Consider the following 22,682-nt stretch of genomic DNA (forward strand, 5'->3'; position numbering starts at 1 on the left):
TTAATTGTTATTTTCATATTCGAAACGTTTTCAAATATGTTCAACTAAATTTGCTTGAAGTTGATGGTGTTGTTGTTTGTCATGAAGTTGTGTTATCCTTTGGAGATATGTTGATCTGATACTAGGGTGAGCACCTAAAGATATTTTGAATGTTGAAGTGTTATTACCTACACTATCGTAATCAATATTATTTTAATATGTGTTACGTTCGTCCTCAACAATCATGTTATGCAATACAATACATGCATAGATAATATTCTTCATTTTACCAGCATTCCGAAAACGTGTCAGACCACATATAATTGCGAATCGAGATTGAAGTACTTCAAGCGCCCGTTCTACATCCTTTCTTGCTAATTCTTGTCGTTGTGCAAATAATTTTCGTTTTTCTCCTTGTGGCATTGAGATGGCCTTTACAAACGTGGCAAAGTCTGGATAAATTCCATCCGTTAAATAGTATTCCATATTATATTGGGTTCTATTCACTGTGAATTGCACTGCAGGCTCACGTCATGACAAAACTTCATCAAACACATTAGATCCATTTAACACAGTAATGTCATTATTTGAACTGGCGGCTCCAAAAAATGCATGCCAAATCTACAAGTCTTGTGATGTCATGGCTTCAAGAATGATTATTGGGTTGCGATGATCACCTCGACAAAATTGACCTTTCCAAGCAACTGGACAATTTTTCCATTCCCATTGCATACAATCAATGGAACCTAACATACCTGGAAATCCGCGTGCCGCTCCCATTTGTAGTAGTCGTTCGGTGTCTTCGTTATTTGGTCTCCTCAAGTATTCATTCCCAAATATGGTGTAGATGCCTGATACAAATCGTTCCAAGCATTCCACTGCAATTGTTTCACCAATTCGAACGTATTCATCCACATTGTCAGCAGGTGATCCATAAGCCAATATATGAATAGCAGTTGTGCACTTCTGCAATGGAGATAAGCCTTTTTGACGTAGTGCATCGACCCTCATTTGAAAGTATTCATCATGGTTGTTGAGCACGTCTACAATTCGGAAAAACAAATGCCTTCGCATACGAAACCTTCTTCGGAACTGAATGTTTGTGTACATAGGATTTTCTGAAAAATAGTCATTGAACAATCAATCATGACCTTCTTCATGATTATGATGTACCACTATTCTTCTTTGGCTACACCCAGTGGTGTTGCCATGTAGTTGTTGTTGACTCTCAAGTATCAACCTAATGATTTCTTCATTAGTGTTGTCTTCCAATTTCTCATCTATCATTTGATCTAAAACTTCATCTAAATCGATGTTTGGATCCATTATATGGTAACCAAAGTGTTTGAAATAAGAGAGAAATATTGTGTATGTTGTATGAGAATAAGTCAAATGATGAAATATTGAACATTTATACAGCTTCATTTATAAAGGTTACTTTCATAACGGCTAATTTTCAACGGCTTCATAGCGGCTACTATCATAACAACTAGTTTTACAACATAATATTCTGAATTTAACACACAACAAATATCAAACACAACATTAGCATAAGAACTAAAAATTTAATATCCTAGTTTTTTCCTAATATGGTCACAATATTTTCTGTGGTCTTTGCGTTACTGTTCGGACATGTTGGATGTATCCTTCATGAGGATTTCCTACTCCAAACACCATTCCTGTTCTTGCATACGCCTTTCCTGTGCCTCTTTTAACTGAATAAGTTTTGAGGTGTTCATATTTTTGTCCTTCATTACACTTTCTATGCTAGATAAATCGAGAGGGTTAGAACATTCTTTTCCTTTGCTCTTCCTTTTTGCTCCTATTTGTCCAATTGGGCGAGACATTGGCGAAGGCATAACATATTCTTCAACTTCAACGGGTGTCTCTAGGTTAGAAGAAGACGAGTAATTTCCAGAAGTAGAAACCTTTGTTCTTTTCTAACACTTTGACATAAATTCTACATCGAATTTTGGTTGATCTTTCAACAAAAACCAAGCATGCTCAACCTCAAATTTTTTACCTGTGAGTAAATCATATGAGCATCAGTCAAAACATCCTTCTCTGAAATTCCACTTCTCTTATATTTATCTACTTGTTTGTAGCACCCGTTAAACTTTTGAACTAGATGATGGATCTTGTTCCACTGAGATTTTAATTGAGTCCAGCTTCTTTCACAAAATTGCCCGCTTTGGCGCATCATCATTGTTGTACACATTTTTTATCCTTGCCCAATATTGCTTTGATGTTTGATCGACTTCTATAATTGAATCATTTGACACATTGAGTCATGATCGGACGAGAATCACATCTTCTGTCATTGAGAATGCAGTACCACTTTTTTTCCACCTGAAATTTGATCTCCTTCGTCTAGTTGTTGAATATTGTCTACACCGATGGGTGATTCAGTTTCATTGCTAGGGGGTGCAATATTGGATAAAGAAGGCCTATAACATGTGTTTGAGTTGGTGGTAGTTGATGGTTAACTGTAAATTTATGGATTTTGAGAACTATCACTAGTAGGTGGCTCTACATTGGATGAAGGATGCATATACCACATGTGTAGGGGTGGTGGATACATAATATATTGGGGTGAATTTTGAGAATTTTTGCTAGTAAGGGGTGGTGGCGGACACATAACATATTGTGGTGGATTTTGAGAATTTTCACTGGTATGGAATGGTTGATACATAACATACTGCGGTGGATTTTGAGAATTTTCACTAGTAAGGAGTGATTGATTTTGCAAAATAACCATAGTAAGATTGATAATTATACTGATTGGGGTCTATTTTAGAAAGAATAAAAAAATTGACACTTGATAGCAACAACAAAAAAAATACGCAGTACAAATGAATTGTGCAAAACATGTTCAACAATGCACAATTTATAATGAACAGTGCAACACAGTGAAAAAAAACTACACAATGGTCATCTACACATTCAACAGTACAAATGAATTGTGATGAAAGCTTTAATTTCAATAGTCTAGTCTCTCTTTTCTTCATTTCCCACTGTTGTTTTCTTCCTTTAAATTAGTGTCTCTTTTCTCCAGAAGCTTCCCCAACAACACCAAATCGCAGCAACAACAATAACCTTCTCCTTCTCTCAAACATAAATCCCTCCTCATCAACATGACCCGACACCAACAATGCCCTCCTCATCAACAATGCCTCTCTTGTCGGACCCTCCCTTCCTTTGCGCCCATGAGGCCGCCATCGCCGGACTCCTCGACGTCGAGCCACACCACATGCTGGAAAAGGACTACCTTCGCCGTTGCTGCGACCACTCCGTCAACGTCACCACCTGCTTGGACGCCGTCAATTGGATCTTAAAGGTAACGTAAACAATAAACACAAAAACTCCTTATGCATGAATGAATGTTGGCAATGTTGCAGGTCCACGCATATCACGAGTTTTCCCCAGTAACGGCGTTTCTCTCCGTCAACTATTTTGATCGTTTCCTCTCTTGATGCTCTCTTCCGGCGTTGGTTAAAAGCATCTTTAAGTGCCTCCTCTACCTCTGCTCGAAACAAGGGAGTGCTTTCGCACTTGGACTTCTCGTTGTCAAGGTAGTTTCACGCTTGGAACTGTCCATCTTCTTCCTTTTTGTTTCGGCTTCTTTACATATCCTATAAAAATAATAGTTTTTTATTCGTAAGAAACAGTTCCTTATATAAGGAATCCAGAGTCTGCGGAAGAAACCGAATCTACCATGTTACTGTACTCCAACGCCGAAAAACTCACAAAAGACCGTTCCTTAACCTAAGAAACCATGAAAGCACCTCCGGTTGGAGATGTTCTAAGGATATTCTAACATTTTCCTCAGAACTTCACACAATTATTAATTTAGTGGAGACAAAAGAAATGAAATGTAATTTTAAGTAGGAGATATTTATGTAATAACTAATAAGTACAGGTGTAATTGGTTCTTTTTAAAATTATTTTTCTTCCTTTCATAAGTTATACCAAACCAGTCTCTCTCAATTCCATTTGCACAAATTATTTCTGTATGGAAAAACAATCAGACCGTAAGAGAAACAAGAAAGAACGAAGTGAGGATAATGTACAAATGAATTTTACTTTAAACAAGTGTATTTAAATGAGGAAGAAACTAAAAACAAATAACTTACAAAAGTTTATATGTTTGATTCTATGATTTTATCTACTGTAACATTATATAATCCCAGAACATAGAGTAATTTTGATTCGGATCCGTTCAATTTTGAAATACCAACTAAAAACTAAACACAACTTATCGGTTATACAAAAAAAAAAAGTTTCAAAAAATTTAAAGAAATTCAATTTTTTGTGGATTTTATATTATTTTTTTCAGTTTGTGATTTTTTATTGGATTAGATGTGAATAACCTCTGGTAATAAAGCCTAAGAGACACAAGAAAGAAAGGAGGAGGGTGTTAAAATGATTTAAAAAAATAAATTTATTTAAATGGAAGAAAAAAGAAGTCACAAAAGTTTATAAGTTACGAATTAGTTATATTAATTCAAGTAGCTTATAGCTATAAGTTAGTGAAGTTATTTTATTTGACATGTTATTAAAACTCATGTCTCATTGATATTAAGTAGGTTAAATTGTAATATTTATATTTCTATCATTTTAAATTTATGATTTTAGTCTTCTTATTTTTAAATTAATATATTTAGTGTTTTATTTTTAAAATATTGACACCTTACTTATGTAACAAGAACTTAAAAAAAAGAAAAATATTTTTTTTAATAAGAGTTGATCATGACTTTTTATTTAAAGATAAAATAATAAATCATTAACACAATATTTTTTGTAGTTAATTTTATAAACACTAATTTTATATGTATTAGTCAAGAGTTATTTTTTTAATCACAAAAATTTATAAATTAAAAAATATTTAATATATAAATATTTTTTAATTTTATTTTATATCATTTTATATATTTTTTATTTTGAATAAATTACATTTTTTTATTTTAATTTTACCAATATATAATTAAGTTTCATAAACTAATATATAATATTTTATATAAATTATTTTGTAAATTTATTTTGATATACATATTACTTTTACTCTAATTATATAAAACAATATAAATGCATCAATTAAATTTATTTTAATATGTAAATTATTTTTATTCTAATTATATGAATAAATAAAATTTGAATATTTAATTTTTTTAGAAAACTTACATGTTAATATATTTTTTAATTATAAAAAATAATTTAGTAAATAAGTTTTTTTAATACCAATCATATATATAAGAAAATTATATAAATTAATATGTAAATTATTTTATGTAATTTATAATAATTTTGTACATTTATTTTTACATATGAATAATACAAACTTTAATTTAATTATAAATATTAATAAATTTTTAAGTTTTTATATTATTGAAATATTATTTTAAATTTATGTAATTATTATAAATTATATAAAATATTTTTTAAAAAATAATTTATATATTATTTTATGTGTTTTTAAAATTATAAAAAATAAGAATAATTTGTGTTAATTTTATATCAAAATAAAATTTTATGATTAAAATAAATAATGGAAAATTAAATAATAAATATTTTACTATAATTTAGAAATTTTTATAATTAAAAACGAATTAATAACTCTTTGACTAATGTAGATGTAAAATAATGTTTATAAAATTTGTTAAATAAAACAAGTATCTTAGGGTTTATTATTTTGTTTTTCATTTAAAGTTTATGATTTCAATTCTTATTAAGACTCCTTTTTTTTTTTTTTTACTTTATTTAACTCTTGTTACATAAATGCTATGTTAACAACATAAGTGTTATGTCACTACTAATAGGCTAACACACACACACAAATGATCAAAATTATAATTTAGTGTATCAAATTAATAGTAATCAAAGTTAATAAGCTAATTGATTAAATAAAAAATATTTGGTAAAACTTATTGAAAAAAATTTATTATTTAAAAAGTAGAATAATATTTGTAATTTTATTCTTATTTTAATATTTTGATTAAATGAAATAATATAATATAAATGAATTTATATAATTATAATTTCAATGATTTTATATTATGAAGAAATAGACGTTGATGAGAATGAAAGTGGAAAGGAGAGTTAATTTTCTTTAACATACTACATCATTCTCATAATTTTGATGTTTTAGCTTATAATTTTTTTTTCCTTTAAAACAATTGATGTTTTAGAATTTTAAATTTTAAGTAATGTTTCCCCCCCTCAAATATATCCTTATTTAATAATCACTACTAGCAGTATAATTATTAAATATCAAGGTATTAAAAGAAGACATTAAAAATATGTGTAAATATAGCTACTAATTAATAATATTTAGTTTCATTAAATGTTCTTAATCTAATTGCAATAACCTTAAATATAAAAAGATATGGAAGGAGGAAGTAATAAAGATAAAGAATAAATTTTAATAAAATAGTACAATAATTTGCAAAACCTGATTGTTGAAAAATTCTGAACTAATTAATTTTACAATTGGAACCTTGTACTGGTACATGCAATCCCCTAATTGTAAAAGCTGATTATTAAAGTCTCACATTATGCACCACTAACAAAGATATGTTAGAGAACATTTTGAAGAGAATAAATGACTTTTCAAATTCTCTTTGTTAATAATATAGCTAAAATACACAAATATTTAAAATTTTTAATAAGAGAAAATAATAACAAAATGAATAAATACATTATAAAAATTATAAAATGTCTTATAAGAAGCACCATCAATTACTTTTGAATAGTGTCTTATATTAACTTTTTTATGGAACGTTTGAAAGAATTTATATAAAATTTATAAAAATAAATTTATTATATTCTTAGCTTGTTCTACTTGATTATTTCGATAAATTTTATAAAATTATTAATATATTTTTATTTTATTTTGAAAAACTCCAAAATCAAATAATTCTAATATATTTATTTAATTAAATTATTTATCTAAATACACCATTTTGCTGACAATGAATGTAAAACGTGCATGTACTGCTATTAAATGAAATTTAGTTTATACTCCTTTTGCTTCTACAAGTTAGTTTCTAATTTATAAGTTCAGTTTATACACGTTAGTTTCTATCACTCCTTTTGCTTATTGGACCCATTGATTAATTAATCAAAGTAGGTGGTTGATTATGCAACTACCTTGACAAAGTGCCTATGTGCTTGAGATGCATTGGCGAAAGGGGACAATATTTTTCTGTTCCTGGTCCTAACTAGCAGAAAAAGTCGATGCTCCACAAATGTCCTAGATATTGTTTTGGTCAGCAAGTGCCTCCAAGAAAATGGATAGTTTTCTTTATATATATATATATATAAGCTTGCACAGTGTATTTTCAATATGCACTATTTGGGTATGCTTTCATTAAAAATTTGACCTGACTTTTTTTCCGTATTTTATGACCAGTAACACTAATTTTCCTCAAGATAGAAATCTATGAATATTAAACCCAAACCAGCACGATGTGACTTCATATGAAGAAAATGGTCCACTATATCTGCTGTTTTTCTCTCATGTCTACATAAGAAAGTCATTGCATTGTTCTAGACCGCTTATGGATCATCGTGTCGTAACACTGCATACAGGCTAGGATCGGTCAACAATAAAATAATTAAAATTTAAACTTGAAATCTATCAATATTTATTATTAGTTTTTTTAAAATAAAAAGACTAAACATATTAATTAAAAGGTAACCTTACATATCACTCTATTTATTAAAATATATTTTTTAATTTTTACTTTAAGTTTCACTTTCGGTCCGGTTAACCTGAAAATTTGAAAGTGTATATTATTGAAAAACCAACAATACTGCATGTATATTATTCAAAACCTAGCCTAACAAAAGGTCAACATATATTTATAAATTTATATATTTAAAGATAATGGATCTACACACATATCACTTCCTAAATTATTAAAAATGTCAAAACTCAGGATATTTAATTATTTAATTAATTTTATATCAAACAAAAGGTCGTATATATTTTGTTTAATGTTTTTTATGATATATTTCCTTCTTTTTAAAAAAATGTAATTTAATTAAAAAAGCTTATATTGATTAAAATATATTGTTTTCTTCATTATTTTAAAATTTTATCAATTTTTTACTGGTCAATTTTCGGTGTCATCGACGATGCATGTTGCTGCTTTATCATATGTGTGAGTGAAAGACGTGTAAGAAAAAACTTGACATCGAACGGGTGACAAGATAGACAAAAGAATTTGTAAAGTAAAAATAAATAAATTAATTAAAATAAAATTATTAAGGATAAAAAGCTAGTAGGTTTTAAGCTAAAATTTCGTTAAAGTAATTTTAAAAATATGCAAGTAGTTGTGTACCAAACTAGTCAAATTAACTTATAGATTACTAGAATATGTGACTTTCCTAAACACATTATATATATATATATATATATATATATATATATTATCCTAAACTTCAAACTTTTGTTTCACAATTTCTTTTTTTTTTTTAATTTTTACATTTTACAATTTCTTTGAACATTCTTTTTTTTGTCCTTACAATAATTTCGATGCTTATTTAATATAATTGGCAGCTAGCTACTATCAGATTTGACATGCCTGCAATTTTATAGACTAGAAAGCAAGAAATAAGATTTCATTGTTACAAGTTGCTCTCAAGAAACGTACTTCCTGGTCGATCATCCAAAGGTGACAGTGGCTTCCAAAGTATGATGTGAAACAGATGAGTCGTATAATTGTGCATGTGACATAGTCATGCTTGTTTTTCCATCTCAGCCGAACTGTTAGACATGTCAAAGTTAGTGCCCCGTTTTGATTCTCCGACATAATCACCATGCAATGTGTTCCTATATTAGCGTAGACAGTTGAGAAAGCCATACATGAGAAGTAGGTAAGCTGTGTTTAGTCGTTGGGTCAAAGAAAGAGACCACTAAATTTGTCCCATCACCCAACAATAATATAGAGAAAGAAAACATAATCTTCTATTTGCCTAAATAGATGTGATTGAATCCGCAATGAAGATATTCGAGCCACGTGTCCGTGAGTGACTTGTCGAACTTTGAAGGAAAGTTATGTTATTGCTCCTTTGTTTCTTGATATTATGTATATTGAAAGATTAAAAAAAAAAAGAAAATAGAAGATATAATAAGATGACATCATAAGGAGAGAAATAGAAAAAAATGAAGTAAAAAAGAAAGAAAAATATTATAAAATTATTCTATGCATATTTTAAATATTGTTGATTTATCTGATATCATGATATAAAAGAATAAATAGATCGATAGTAATTTGTATATTTTTCTTCATAAAATTATTGTATGCATACAATTAAATATTTACAATTTATTTTTTTAAGGAAATATTTACAATTCATAGTAATAATTGCATAAGCTTTCAGACAAAGATTAATCCACATACCAGAAACTTCAAGAAGTTTATAAGCCATACTCAACCACAGTTTCTGTTTGTAAAGTTAAGAACCTAGACTTTTTTTTATGTCTCTGATAGTGGAATATAATGAACTTTAATTAAAATAATTCGTATTTTTTTTTTTACAGAATAATTTGTATATTTTCTTAATCATATATATCCTCAACTGTAAAGAAGATCGATGTTGTTCATATTTAATTTATGCATAATTAATTACATTCTGACTCTTCCATGAAATCAAGTGAAACAGTTTTTAAACAGGTCCTCGTAGGGCTGGAAGAGCTAAGAAAGTCTGGTTTTGACATTTGTGTACAATGTTTATGGAATTTAGGAGTAATATATAGTAAACTTATCATACATGCATGGCAGATTGTAATTAAAATGATAGGATAAAAAATCTTTATATTATCCATACATATATTAATTCTATTCTAATACAATGGATTGAATTTTTTACATCAAGTTGATTGATAATATTTTATCATAAAACATTAATTTTCAACTGAAAATTAACGTTCCCATCTAAGTTTACGGGACAAGACTTTAACTCGGACCTGGAAAAATAATATTATTACAATAGTATGATTATACTTGAAGAACAAAATGATAGAGATTCAGTGTGGACCCCCACACGTGCGGATTTTCGCCGACATGTTTTGGGGACACCCTTGTGGTGGTTACTTTGTTACGACAAAGCATATCCGAGCTTGAAACCCTTTGCATTGCACCGAAAGTGAAAAGAGGGAGCATTACATGGATCCTTTACCAGACGCAAATTTGCACTGCTTACCTCACACAATTTATCATTAACCCACTTCAACAATTGTTACTCTCAAAAAATAAAAAATAAATGATATTCTTCATGTTTCTTGGGTAGTTTATTGTTCAGTCATTTAGTACTATAGCAAAGGAATTACCGGGACCAACCATTCTTCATGCATTTGTTTGACTTTCTTCATCAATTCAAAATACCTCGTGGTTCCATAGCTCTTTCTTTCTTTATTTTTTCCTTTTTAAACTTAAATTAATGCACGCAGGATTTAGTACATAAGTTTAGAGATTTGGGTCTTTATTGTTTGTCGTCTTGAAAGTTGTTTGAAAGAAACAGCCGTAATGAAGTTTTTAATTAGTTTAGTAAATTTGATGAAGTATGTGATCTCAATCAGGAGAAATATATATAATTGATCAGAGTATAGTAATTAATCATCTACAATGAGGAGTATTATATTGATACGATTATAGTAAATCATCTAATTGATTGGAGTGCTAGCCGACCTTTCGTACTATATTTTTCTTCTTATTTTCTATCTACCATTTGTTCCTACGGGAAGATATATCATTTGATTGGAGGGAACATAATTGCGTTAACTTTTGAAGATACGAAAAATTTGGACTATTAACAAAGTTAGTGACATAAAAATATATGAAATTAGACCTTTTTTTTTCTCAAAATGGGTTAAAAATAAAAATTAATTATCATAAGTTGGTCAATAAAATATTTATTAAAATGAGTGATTTTTGTCACATAAAATATAAGAAGTGTTAAATACCTGATAGAAAGAATCACATTAGAATATCTCCTGCTAAAAACAAACAAAAAATATAAGATATCACTTAGGATGATGTTTTCTATGTTCTTACCTGATAAAAATCACTTATTTTAGTAAATATTTTGTTGATCAATCTATTACACTAATTAGTTTTAGTTTTTAATCCATTTTAATAAAAAAATTCAATGAAATTGTGTAAGTATTATATATGATCATAACAAAGACAGATAAGGACGGAATGTAATCACATATAGTATCTTGTATGAATGTGGGAGGTGAAGTAATTTTGAGGATCAAGCACCTCTGAAGTGAGTTATAAACTAAATAAAGTTCGGTAAAAAAAAATGAACTGAATTCAAACTCTTTTAATTAATTTTATTTTATATCAAAATAGTTAAATTGATTTGAAAATCAATTTAAAACTACATTGATTTTTAACCTTAACTTTTAAACTGATTCTAATAACTGGACTAGTTTTGAATTATTTTTCAAATAAAAAAATTCAAGTAAAAATCAGTTCGATTAATTGAATTGATTTTATAAAAATAATTTGTTTAATCGAATTGATTTTATAAAATAATGTATTTCTTAGTTTAAGAAAAAATTAATTTGATTTAGATTCGATTACAATTTAGTTTAATCAGAAGTGGTTTTTTTGCACACCTCTAGCTGCATCCACGTTGCATTTGACAAGATCAGGAGGCGGAGGGGACCATGGTCATCTTGAATGAGACGCAACAGTTGGAGAAGGAGAAAGTGTCCGCTTGCCATGTTGAATGAATTTCCAGTCTTGGACAAATTGAACAGATGTTTACATACATGTAGTAATAGGGTTTTAAACATCATCCCATACTTTGTCATTTCTATATCTCCTCATGCTCCACAATACTGAAGTAAATTTGTCAAGCTGAGCTTGCGGTAGTTTATGAAGTGCAACAAATAAGGTCTTGGACCATGAAAGATAATCAAAATTTCCTAAAATGCACCATGGAAGATTTGTGTCAATAGAAAGGGACTAAATAAATCCCATGAATCCTTCCTTCTCCTTCTATTTGGAAATCCATAAAACCCTGTAAGACGCCAAAAAAATTTGTTTTGATAGTGAATCTCCATATTAATAAAATTTTGGGAAAAGTATATTAAGCGACAATCCTATGACTTTCTCCAAAATAAAGCCAAACCACCACTTCAATCGAAACAATCAACACAGAAACAATAATCAAAATTCTGCTTCTATTTTATTTCATCAATTTGTTTGGCATGAATCAAAGTTTGGCAAAGAAAAATAAGTCCAACTTATGAGCCCAAATGAGGTCACAAAGGGAATTAACTGCTGGTGGGTTGCCTAAACCTTGGTAGTTCCAGCTTAAACAACTCATTGACCTTGGTAGGCTTGGCTGCCAGGTCCTGCCATTAAAAAATGATCATCATTTCTAGATTTGCCTTGCACTTCGAGGTCAACTATGGTGGTTGTTTCGTTGATAACTGTTGCCATCTTGCTTGATGTGGCAGCAATCAATTTCTTCATTTTTTTGTCCCCCACATAAGTCTGTGTCCATATCATCATCAGTTTCAGCACCACCATTGGGATTGGCATTATTTGGTATTAATGCACGGTTGGTAGGCTGTGGCAAGAGAATATTAGGCTCTTTAAATGCTGCAATCAAGAGATCCTCACGTTTTTATTTTCCAGAATTATAGCCTCGTTATTGGTAGGTTTTGAATTCTCATTAATTGCTAATGAATTTGAAATCCCCCAATTATGAGTTGCCACGATGGACTACTGCCCTCCTTCTCTGAGATATTGTGATCTGCCGGCCATGGCTGAAGATCTAGGATCGGCAGGAATTTTTGGACCCCAAGCACGTTCACCGTCATCCTTGTCTAGCTTGAAAAGTTTGCTACAAAATTCATCCGTATGACCAATGAAACCGCAAAAGTAGCAGAAGAGACCCAAACTGTCATACTTAAAACTGATAATTTTTGCATCTCGTCCCTCCTTTCTTATCTTCTTTGTTCTCTTGAGTGGTTTGTTGACGTCCACAAGAACCCTAATTTGCATAAAATCCATCCATGGAGTCGAGTTATATATGCTTGTTGTCATAGTCCAAGAAGGTACCCCAAAAGTTACCTATATTCTGACCCACAGATATTGTTGCAAAACCCAATGGAATATTGTGCACTTGAACCCATATTGGAATTTTAGTTAAGGGGCACCTGGCTTAGGATCTCCCCCTCCTTGATAATACTTAGAATCAAGAGGTGTTTATCAAAAGTCTAGGGTTTCCCTTCACGACTCTTTGCATATCCTTGTGATTGGTAGAATTGAAACGTAAAACTCCATTGCTCGCCTCCATGATTGAAATCCCTTCAACCGGACTCCAAACTTCTGCCATAAACTCCTTCATGACATTTACTCTAATGGATTTTTATTTTTTTTGTAAAAGACCTCCCCACCAAGCACAGAGAGTAATTCAAACCCTTCGTGGTAACAGCTTCCTTCGAGAACAACATCTCCTCCTCATCTTCCAATGATAGACTTTGAATATCTGGTTGCTCCATGATAGTGCAGAGACGACAAAAACAACTCCAGAAACAAACAAGAAAATAGAAAACTCCTCACTAGAAAGGTAACCCTGGCAAGGAGAGAACCAATTCACAGGGAGAAACCTTTTACATTTGGTAGATTGAAATAAATTCTGTAAATAATCAATTGTCAATGTTATATAAACGTGCATAACAAATTATGGGTGCATTAGCATTTAATTAATCGTTGGTTTTTTTTTTGGTACATAATTAATCGTTGGTTTGGTTTCACTAACAACTAAACTTAGAAATTCCAATTAAGATTATTTAATCTTTCATTAGCTGTCAAGATTATATAAAAAGTTAATTAATTGTGGAGGAACAATTAAAATATATCAAGCATGCTTAAGCATGCCGATTTAGGATTAATATTGTAAGCATGCTTAGTGAGAACACTCAATCAAAACACTAAGCATGCTCATGTTTAGTTATAATTTTCCAATAACTGAAATCTAGTTTATCATCTAATTCAAGACCCGATCAAATAATATTGTAATTGGTTATGATATTTTCCTCTAAAAAAATTAATCAGTTCTATAACTTTTTTGGACAAAGGAACAAAACTTTTATTCCTGCCCATTTAAAAAATATTTTTCACTTGTACAATTAAGCTCTCATACCAATTTGTTATCCGTGGGACTTCAAAATAAAAACCCACACTCACGCACATAGAAGAAACATAAGAGAGAAGAGAAAGCATATATATATATATATATATATATATATATATATATATATATATATATATATATATATATATATATATATATATATATTCAGTTCAAATAGATGCCGGAATAAAGTTGTGTAAGAAGGATTAATATTAATTTTTTAAGAGAAAAGACTTAATTCATTTAATTCAAGATAAGATTGAGGATACAATTTGGCTACTAGTGTAAAATCTTGATATCCTAGTTAAATTAAGTGTGAGTAACATGATATTACTATTAACTTAATATACAACAAATAAAAAGTTTATTTCATTAGGCAAGATCGACTACATGGATCACATCTCGTCATTTGACAGGATTATAAATCAAAGTTTCAAAAATATTATTAAGTGTTAAGTCTCCTTTAATTTGATGAGATCCTCTAATATACTTTTTGGTCTTCCTCTTTCCTTTTTTCTGGGCTAAAGATCACATCATGCATTCTTCTAATTGGAAGCTAGGCACCACTTGTGACCTTTTTTTTACATGTCCAAATTATCTTAATCAATTTTTTTGTCATTTTTTTTTCAATGGGTATTACATTAATCTTCTCTCATAATGTCATTCTATATTTTATCTTGTCTTGTATAATTACATATTTATCTTAACATTCTCATTAACTTAATGATAAATGCTAGCGACATTTTTTCTAACATCATCTTTCTAAAACTCTGTCAATGATTGATCAAAATTTATTGAAAATCATCATTTTTTATAGATTTCGCTTCTCATATTATGATTTTCTTTCTTGATTTTATTTAAAAAAATAAAATCTATTAAAAATAATGATTTTCAATAAATTATAATCAATCATAAAAATAACTTTTAAGAGTGAATATATGAGAGAATGTTGCTAAAATTCATCTTAACGTAATATAGAAACAATCTTAAAGTTATCATAGTCTTGCATTTACTGTTGACATACACACAGCTATTCTAGAAATAACTCTCGATAAAGTTATTCATATCAATATTTTTCTTATACATATTAAAACTTATTGACTAATTATTGAACATGTCGATGTACTATGTATATCAAATTTTAGATTAAAAAAATTGATATGAAATCTATTATTTACTTATATTTTAAAAAGTATATATTATATGTTAAATTAAGAGGGTGAGTCTGACATAAAGATAGATTATCAATTAATAAAATTTGATATATGGACAAAAAGTTATTGAATAAAGAAATAACTTGATCCCTCTTTTTTTATATATTTTTTATTTTACCAAAAATTAAAAATTATCCTAGCGATATACTGGAAACTTGTTGCTGGTTGAAGTTTATGGTCGATAATTTAGTGGAAAACAAAAATGCCCGAATTGAATGGTTACTTTCTATGCCGGAAATAAGTAAGGGTATCAATTGAAAGGTGATCTAAAAGCTGTTCCCGACACAGCCTTTGGGCCATTGTTTCCCTGTCTACGTACCTTGAAGACCCTTTGAGGCATAACTCATATATGCATAGATACATAGCATAAAAGCAGCCAAACAAAACATATGGATGTTTTCTACCTTGCATCACAAACACAGGCACGGGGAGAGAGAGAAGGAAATCAATGAAACTATATATTAAAATTAATTCAATTAATAAGGTCGTGTATATGGATCGAGTGGTTGGGAGAGAAAATTTGACAGAAGGAGCACCAAGACACATGCCATGTGATCAGCGATAAACATAAAACTCATGTTGGAGACATAACATAAATTAGATGGTTAAAAAAATTAAGAATTTTGATCTCTGTTAAAAAAATTAACATTTTAACAGACTAATATTTATCAATGAAAAAAAACAATACAAAATTCATGTGATTTAATAAGGCTCAACTTAAAATTTACTTAAGTAAAATCACACATAATTTTTTTATTTATAAAAATCAAAGTGAAGTATCACCAAGTTTACAACAACATACTGAAGTGACGTGCATTGAATTTAGACCCCTTGATATATAAAGTTATCAATGTCTTTTTGGTAAAAATATAAAATCATAAATATGTCACAAAATTAAGAAGTAAAAAGAGTTTTTATAAAATTAAAGAATAAAATAACCCACGATCAGATTCCCTCATTTTCAAAAAACAGCCAAACAAGTTTTGAAAGACAAAATCACATTCACAACCAAGTATACCATTATTAGTATCTGACCCCATGAACCACCTCACTTAAGCACTCGACTTCCACCAACCATAGCAAGTCATTGCCTCAGGAAAGGGTATGGTAGAAGTTTACAATCTGTCACCAAAAATAGCTACTGGATTTTTTATCCTTTATAATTATTTTAGCACAGTGAATTATCATATTAGTATGTTTCCCCTGTTTTTCGTCAAGTGCGAGTGAGCTGCCACATTAACATGTCTTTCCTTAACGCAGAAGTCTCTTCAAATAAACGAGTCAATAGGATTTTTAGCAAAGAGAAGTATTTACAACGTGCTCCACAAACATGCGTTTGGTTCCCATCTCATGTTACCTGACGCGTGTATTTTCTGAAACAATGAAGAATTGTTTTATGTTTTTATCATGTGAATTTTAGCATAAAGGTAATCAACGATCAACTTTATATAGGTTTAAATGTAAGAGGGTTCAAATTCTTAAAAAACGTTTTAAACTTAAGTCTTCTAGAAAAAAATGATTAAAAAAATTTCTCTAAATGGTAAGTCATATTCTAAAAAAAAATAATCATTCATAAAATTTTTAAATTTGTCACATTTATTTTATTTTAATCGACAAAATGATACTTTATGCAGATCTAGTTATAAGTAAATTAGACTCATGAATTAAAGTATTCAGTTAATAACATTTAATTCAAAAAATCTTCATAAAATATTAGTGCTTGTAGAATAAAAATAAATAATTCACTGGAAACAAGATTTTATTAAATGAAAACATATAATAAAAATATTATCATTGAGATAAAAGTTAGTTGACATTTATTTATATTTAAGTCCAAAATTATTATTATTTTACCTATATTAAGGTCCTAAGAGAGTATATATACAGGCACAATGAGTACCAAAAGTCATTTACAAAGGCAGCAAACCCGCTAAGATGCTACTATGAACATATGGTTACACAATATTAACATGGTAGCATATAAATATAACCAAGGCAAAGCTCCCAATACATGACCATATGTGCACACAATATGCTAATTATCACTTCAATATGCTAATATTTTAAGCTCTTTAGGTAAACAAGAAGCTATATTCACCTTGGTGAAATATTAACATTTGGACATGCTAGGAAGAAGCAGAACACTCTTGAATGAACCAAGTATAGGCCATTTTTTATTTTTTAAATTGATAGTATTTCTTGACTAGAACATATATCTATAAGAAGTTGGAAGAATCCAAAAGAAGACATGCATCAATAATCAATCAACAAATAGATTATAAGAATAAAAGTAACAGAATATAAATTTATTTTATCATATTATCTTCATTAAATTCATTTTCAACTAATGCTGCAAGATCTGAAACTCAAATTTTAATCTCGACTCATACTTATGCTTCAAGATAGGAAATTGAATGCAACAGTGCATACAATACACCAGAGAGGTGCATTAGATTGGAGAAGTCAATCGAAGAAAAAAGAAATCCCTGTTTGCCGCTCCATCCCACTGACACAAACAGTTAATAACTGTTTTTTCCCTCCAACCTCTGTTTGTGATGTGCAACAGTTGGAAAGGCTAATAAGAGGGAAAAAGATATATTCCCAAAGCGAAAGGGATAGAGTGTGAGTGAGTGAAACGTAACCACACAGGTGACTCAGCCCAATTGAGAGAAAAAAAAAAAAATGATGTTCAAGCAATAGATGGAGCGCGTGGGACCCACGCTAGCCAACCAGTGACGAGACTTGTTCCAACTCTTGCTGCATTAACTCGAAAAAGTTTGATTTTAACACCTTTCTGCCCTCTCTCATATAAACCCCTCCACTCGCACACCCTTTTGCTCGCATAGTTCTAAATTTCCCCTGGTTTCACCACTTGTGAGTTGTGAGTCTCTGAATACACACGTTGACACCCCCAAAAGCAAAAACCCACCATAAACCTTCACGTATGCATATACCACTCTCCCCTTTGATTACACAAAACAAATTTTGAGATGGGTCCTTCCAAATTTACAAGCTTTGCCATCCGATTCTGTTTTTTATTCTGATCGGATCAGCTTTGAAATTAATCACAACCCACACTCCAAAATTCTGTTTTTTTTTTTTCCCACCTTTTCAACTACCTATCTCAAGATCAATCGGTAAAAATTATTCCAATTTAATTAGTAGTCTTCAATTCGAATCTTGAATAACATCAAATACTGACGAGACAAACTCTTACTCAAAATGGCCCTACTTGATTCGAGTAAGCTTGTTTTTCATGAAAGATACTTATAGTTTGTATCAAAATTATCTATCTCAATTTGGCTTTTGAGATAGTGAGTGGAAGAAGGGTCAGTTTTTGATTTTGGTATTGGTGGTGGTGGTGGTCATGGCAAACAACAGTGGAAAATCCAACAAGGAGGGTGTTGAAGGGACTCAACTCAAGGTGATTGGTGAAAGTGAAGGCCAAGATTGGGAGAAAGAGAAGGGAAAGCGTCTTGATTTGAGCTCAGGGAGGAGACAATGGAAGCCAGTTTTTGATGATGCTTCCGTGTCACATAGGCCTCTCAAGAAAATCCGCAGCCCCGAACCCGAAAACCCGAATCAACAACAACAACAACAGCCATCCTCTATGCTGTCTCTTCAACCTCCTTCATCAAGAATAGTGTTTCCTTTTGCTTTTGAAGGCTCTCAACATCCAATGCCATTCCCACACCCTTTTGGAACCACAAACTTGCCTCTTTTTCGTCCACCTCTTCATCCAACTCAACAAATGATATCTTTTTTGCCCTCACAGAACATGGGGTATCCACCATTCCTAGCCCCAGAATCCACCATGCCACACGAACACCAACAACATCATCATCAACAGCTTCTTCAGTATTGGAGTGATGCACTGAATTTGAGTCCAAGAGGGAGGATGATGATGATGAATAGGACTGAAGGGAGACAAATGTTAAGGCCCCAAGCACAGCCTTTGAATGCTACCAAGCTCTATAGGGGAGTGAGGCAACGCCATTGGGGCAAATGGGTCGCTGAGATTCGTCTTCCTCGCAATCGAACTCGCCTTTGGCTTGGAACCTTTGACACTGCTGAAGATGCTGCTATGGCTTATGATCGAGAGGCCTTTAAGCTTAGAGGGGAAAATGCAAAGCTCAATTTCCCTGAACTCTTTCTCAACAAGGATAAAGCAGAACAATCCACAACTGCTCCTGCATCTTCTTCTAATGAAGGTTCAACATCGAGCCAGAACACAAAGCAACCTGAACCAATACCAGAAGGGACGACTAACACTGAGAGTGAGGACATGCCACCAACAGAGACATTTGCAGTAGAAAACGCTGTAACCGAAGAAGGAATTTCACAGCCTCAGGAATTGGTTTGGGGTGAATGGTTCAATGCAATTCCTGCAGGTTGGGGACCTGGAAGTCCTGTGTGGGATGACTTGGACCCCAACAACAATCTTCTTTTGCATTCACAACTTCCCTTTGTGAATCCAAATCAGCAAGAGTTCCATGATGCTGGTGCTTCTTCTCGGACACAACAAGAAGATAACAGCACAGAACCAGGTTCTTCTTCTCCCTCTTGTTCCATGAGGCCCTTCTTCTGAATGGTTAAGATTAAAATCATGTCTAAAATTAGCATCTTTTAGTCTTTCTCTTTGGTTAGTATAAGAGAATTATGAAGTCTCTCATTGGATAAAGAAAGACACTTTTTGGACAATACGCGTCTTCTGCTTGATACAGTTTTAGTTTAAATGGATTTCCTCAATGAATCAGTCATTGGCTCTCAGCAGAGGAATAATCTAAATTTACTATAAAAAAATTCAGCCCACTCCTCACTCATTTCTTATTGAGCCTGTGCAAAAATTCAAAGTGTTGAGAGATTCCTCTTAGTTTTCTTTCTTCTCCTGAATTGATAACTATCTTGGTCGGATACTGAAGCTTCCACACGTTCACATATCAGGACAAGAGTGATAACCACACCCCACCAATTTTATTTTGTTCTCAATGGTTGCAGATATTTTCAACAACAACCTGTGAATCATGGATGTTTGAAGTATATAATAATTTTCGCAACAAGGCTACATATTTTAACAGGCCTTTCAGCATCTGGCTCATACTTGGTGGGCCTTACCTTAATTTGTTCCTAGTGATAATAGTTTAGTTTTCTAAATTTTTGGGTAATTTATTTTAATACTAGTATTATTCTCTTTGCTCTCTTGTACTATTTGTTGTTTTTAATTAAATTATGCAGCGGTGCCTGTAGTTTAGCATGACCAAGAAGGAAACGTTTTTGTGATTTCCTTTTCAATGGTCCATAATGATAATGTTCCGTTATGATCTTCCTTTTTCAGGTCGACGGCTGTATTATTATTATTATTATCATTATTATTATCATTATTATTATTATTATTACTACGTTTGTAGTTTGTTATGCACATTGTTTAAATTCATATTATCTATTTGGTAACAATTCCAGTATAATATGATATTAAATTTATATTAGTGTTTTTTTTATCTTGAAATGTGTATTACAAATTATATTTAATTGTAGTTTTATGTTTCTTTAATTCTATAATTTATTATATATAATATCAAGATTGATTTATTATGTTAAAAAATCAGGTTAATAAAAATAAACATAATCATATACAACTGGGACTTAATCAAGCCAAGTTTAAATTCAAGTATCCTATCAAAATTATGAGTCACATTAATTAGAATAGAAGTAAACTCATGCCAAGTCTTCCTATGATCACCCCTAATAATATTATTCTGGTTTTGATTTGCCTCCACTGTCATTCATAAATAAAAATATTGATAAAATAAAAGTTGATTTTTTTTAAAGCATCGTGTAGGCACCATTTGGACACCATTTAATTAGGCATTACTTGGGCACCATTTAGGCATCATGTAGGCATATTTGGGCATCACTCAGGAATCACACATAGAAAGTAGACATTAACATACGACTTAGGCACCACACCGACCTAGGCATTAATATTACATTGGAAACAGTGAATAATTATACATAAACTCGTGTGTTATGTGATACTTTGAGAGAAAAAGAGAAAAGTATAATAAGTTTGATGAGTGATATGATTTGAGTGAAAGAAAGATATAATAGAAGAAAAAACAAAAGGGTCAATTAGGTGTTTATAATTTGTGGGTGTCTAAATATAAGCACTTGGAAACAAATTTCATATTTTGCCACTTAGACATCACAGAGTCATCCCACCACTTAGGTGTCAAACTGACTTGACGCATGTTTGAAAATCCTATAGAAAAGTATGTTTGAGGCAAAACTACTTTTACAAAAGCATTACAACTTATATTCAATGCTTTGTGACAAAAGATTCATAAATACAATCATAAAAGTGCTATAAAAAACTGTCAACAAAATGCTATCAAAACTAAAAGGTATTAGATGTCAATTAGGGCAAAATATTTAGATTATTGGATTCTGATTGGAGGCAGTCATTGTGCTCTAGTGAGAAAGAAACATTGGCTTTCAATTAATTGATTCTCCTTCGTTAAAAACAAAGTCAACACCACCTTTGGTTTATTTTTAACTCATCTTATCTTAGCTGATCAAACTGAAATATAATTTTTTTATAACTAAGATCTTCTTTCAAGAGCAACCGACCCATTATATACCCATTTGTTAATTAATTGAAAAAACTACACAATTCTGATAAATAAAAAAATGATAGAAAGTACTATTTCTAAATCGTGTATTCTGATTTTTTTTTTTTCACTCTTGTCCAAGTAGACACATTGAAACAATCATTCTCATGAAAGAGAATTCAACTAGAACAATTTGTCAATGCTCATGGGATGTAAGATATATGCAAGTTAGCATGTGCTAATCATATTTGTTTCTTTAATTACATATTAAGCATAAAAATAAGTCAAAATTGTATAAGATCATTAAAACAATTTTAATTTCATTCATTATTTTTTACAGATTTCTTGTGATGGTGCATGGTACACAAAATATGTTGTTTTTTATGAGATTTGTTAACTGAAGTGATTGTAAAATCATATTTTATTGAAATTCAACTACAACAAGAGGTTAAATACATTGACACATAAGAAGTCTTTCACTATTTATATGATTAAAAAGATGAGAATTTGGTCCTTATGAAATATTATTCAAGTTAATTTCAACATCTAAGTTCTTTATTTTCATTGTTAAATTGCTTAGTTAACATATTCTCTTGGTTGAATTGAATATTTCATTATTCTTTTGGACTATGATTTCATAATATCTGAAAGTCTAATGTAATCTTTGTAGATTCATTGAATGCCTTTAATTGCTAGCTAGAGTCTATATACACTACTA

The 22,682-nt window shown here is 30.5% G+C and overlaps 1 protein-coding gene and 1 pseudogene across 1 annotated transcript; one reads left to right on the forward strand and one right to left on the reverse strand.

Annotated features, from left to right (window-relative positions):
* Positions 1 to 1,305, reverse strand: LOC114378697 (annotated as a pseudogene).
* Positions 1,306 to 18,187: 16,882 nt separating this feature from the next.
* LOC114379267 (ethylene-responsive transcription factor ERF054-like) lies at positions 18,188 to 20,610 on the forward strand. The gene has a single exon (XM_028337896.1). It carries the CDS (start codon positions 18,724 to 18,726, stop codon positions 19,942 to 19,944), a length of 1,221 nt encoding a protein of 406 aa, XP_028193697.1. The 5' UTR covers positions 18,188 to 18,723; the 3' UTR covers positions 19,945 to 20,610.
* The last annotated feature ends 2,072 nt before the right edge of the window (positions 20,611 to 22,682 follow it).

This window comes from Glycine soja, chromosome 12 (assembly GCF_004193775.1).
Source record: "Glycine soja cultivar W05 chromosome 12, ASM419377v2, whole genome shotgun sequence".
In the NCBI taxonomy this organism is placed as follows: Eukaryota; Viridiplantae; Streptophyta; class Magnoliopsida; order Fabales; family Fabaceae; genus Glycine; species Glycine soja.

What these genes read in the sequence shown, in the direction of transcription:
- LOC114379267 (XM_028337896.1), top strand. Translation starts at nt 18,724, where the DNA reads ATGGCAAACAACAGTGGAAAATCCAACAAGGAGGGTGTTGAAGGGACT.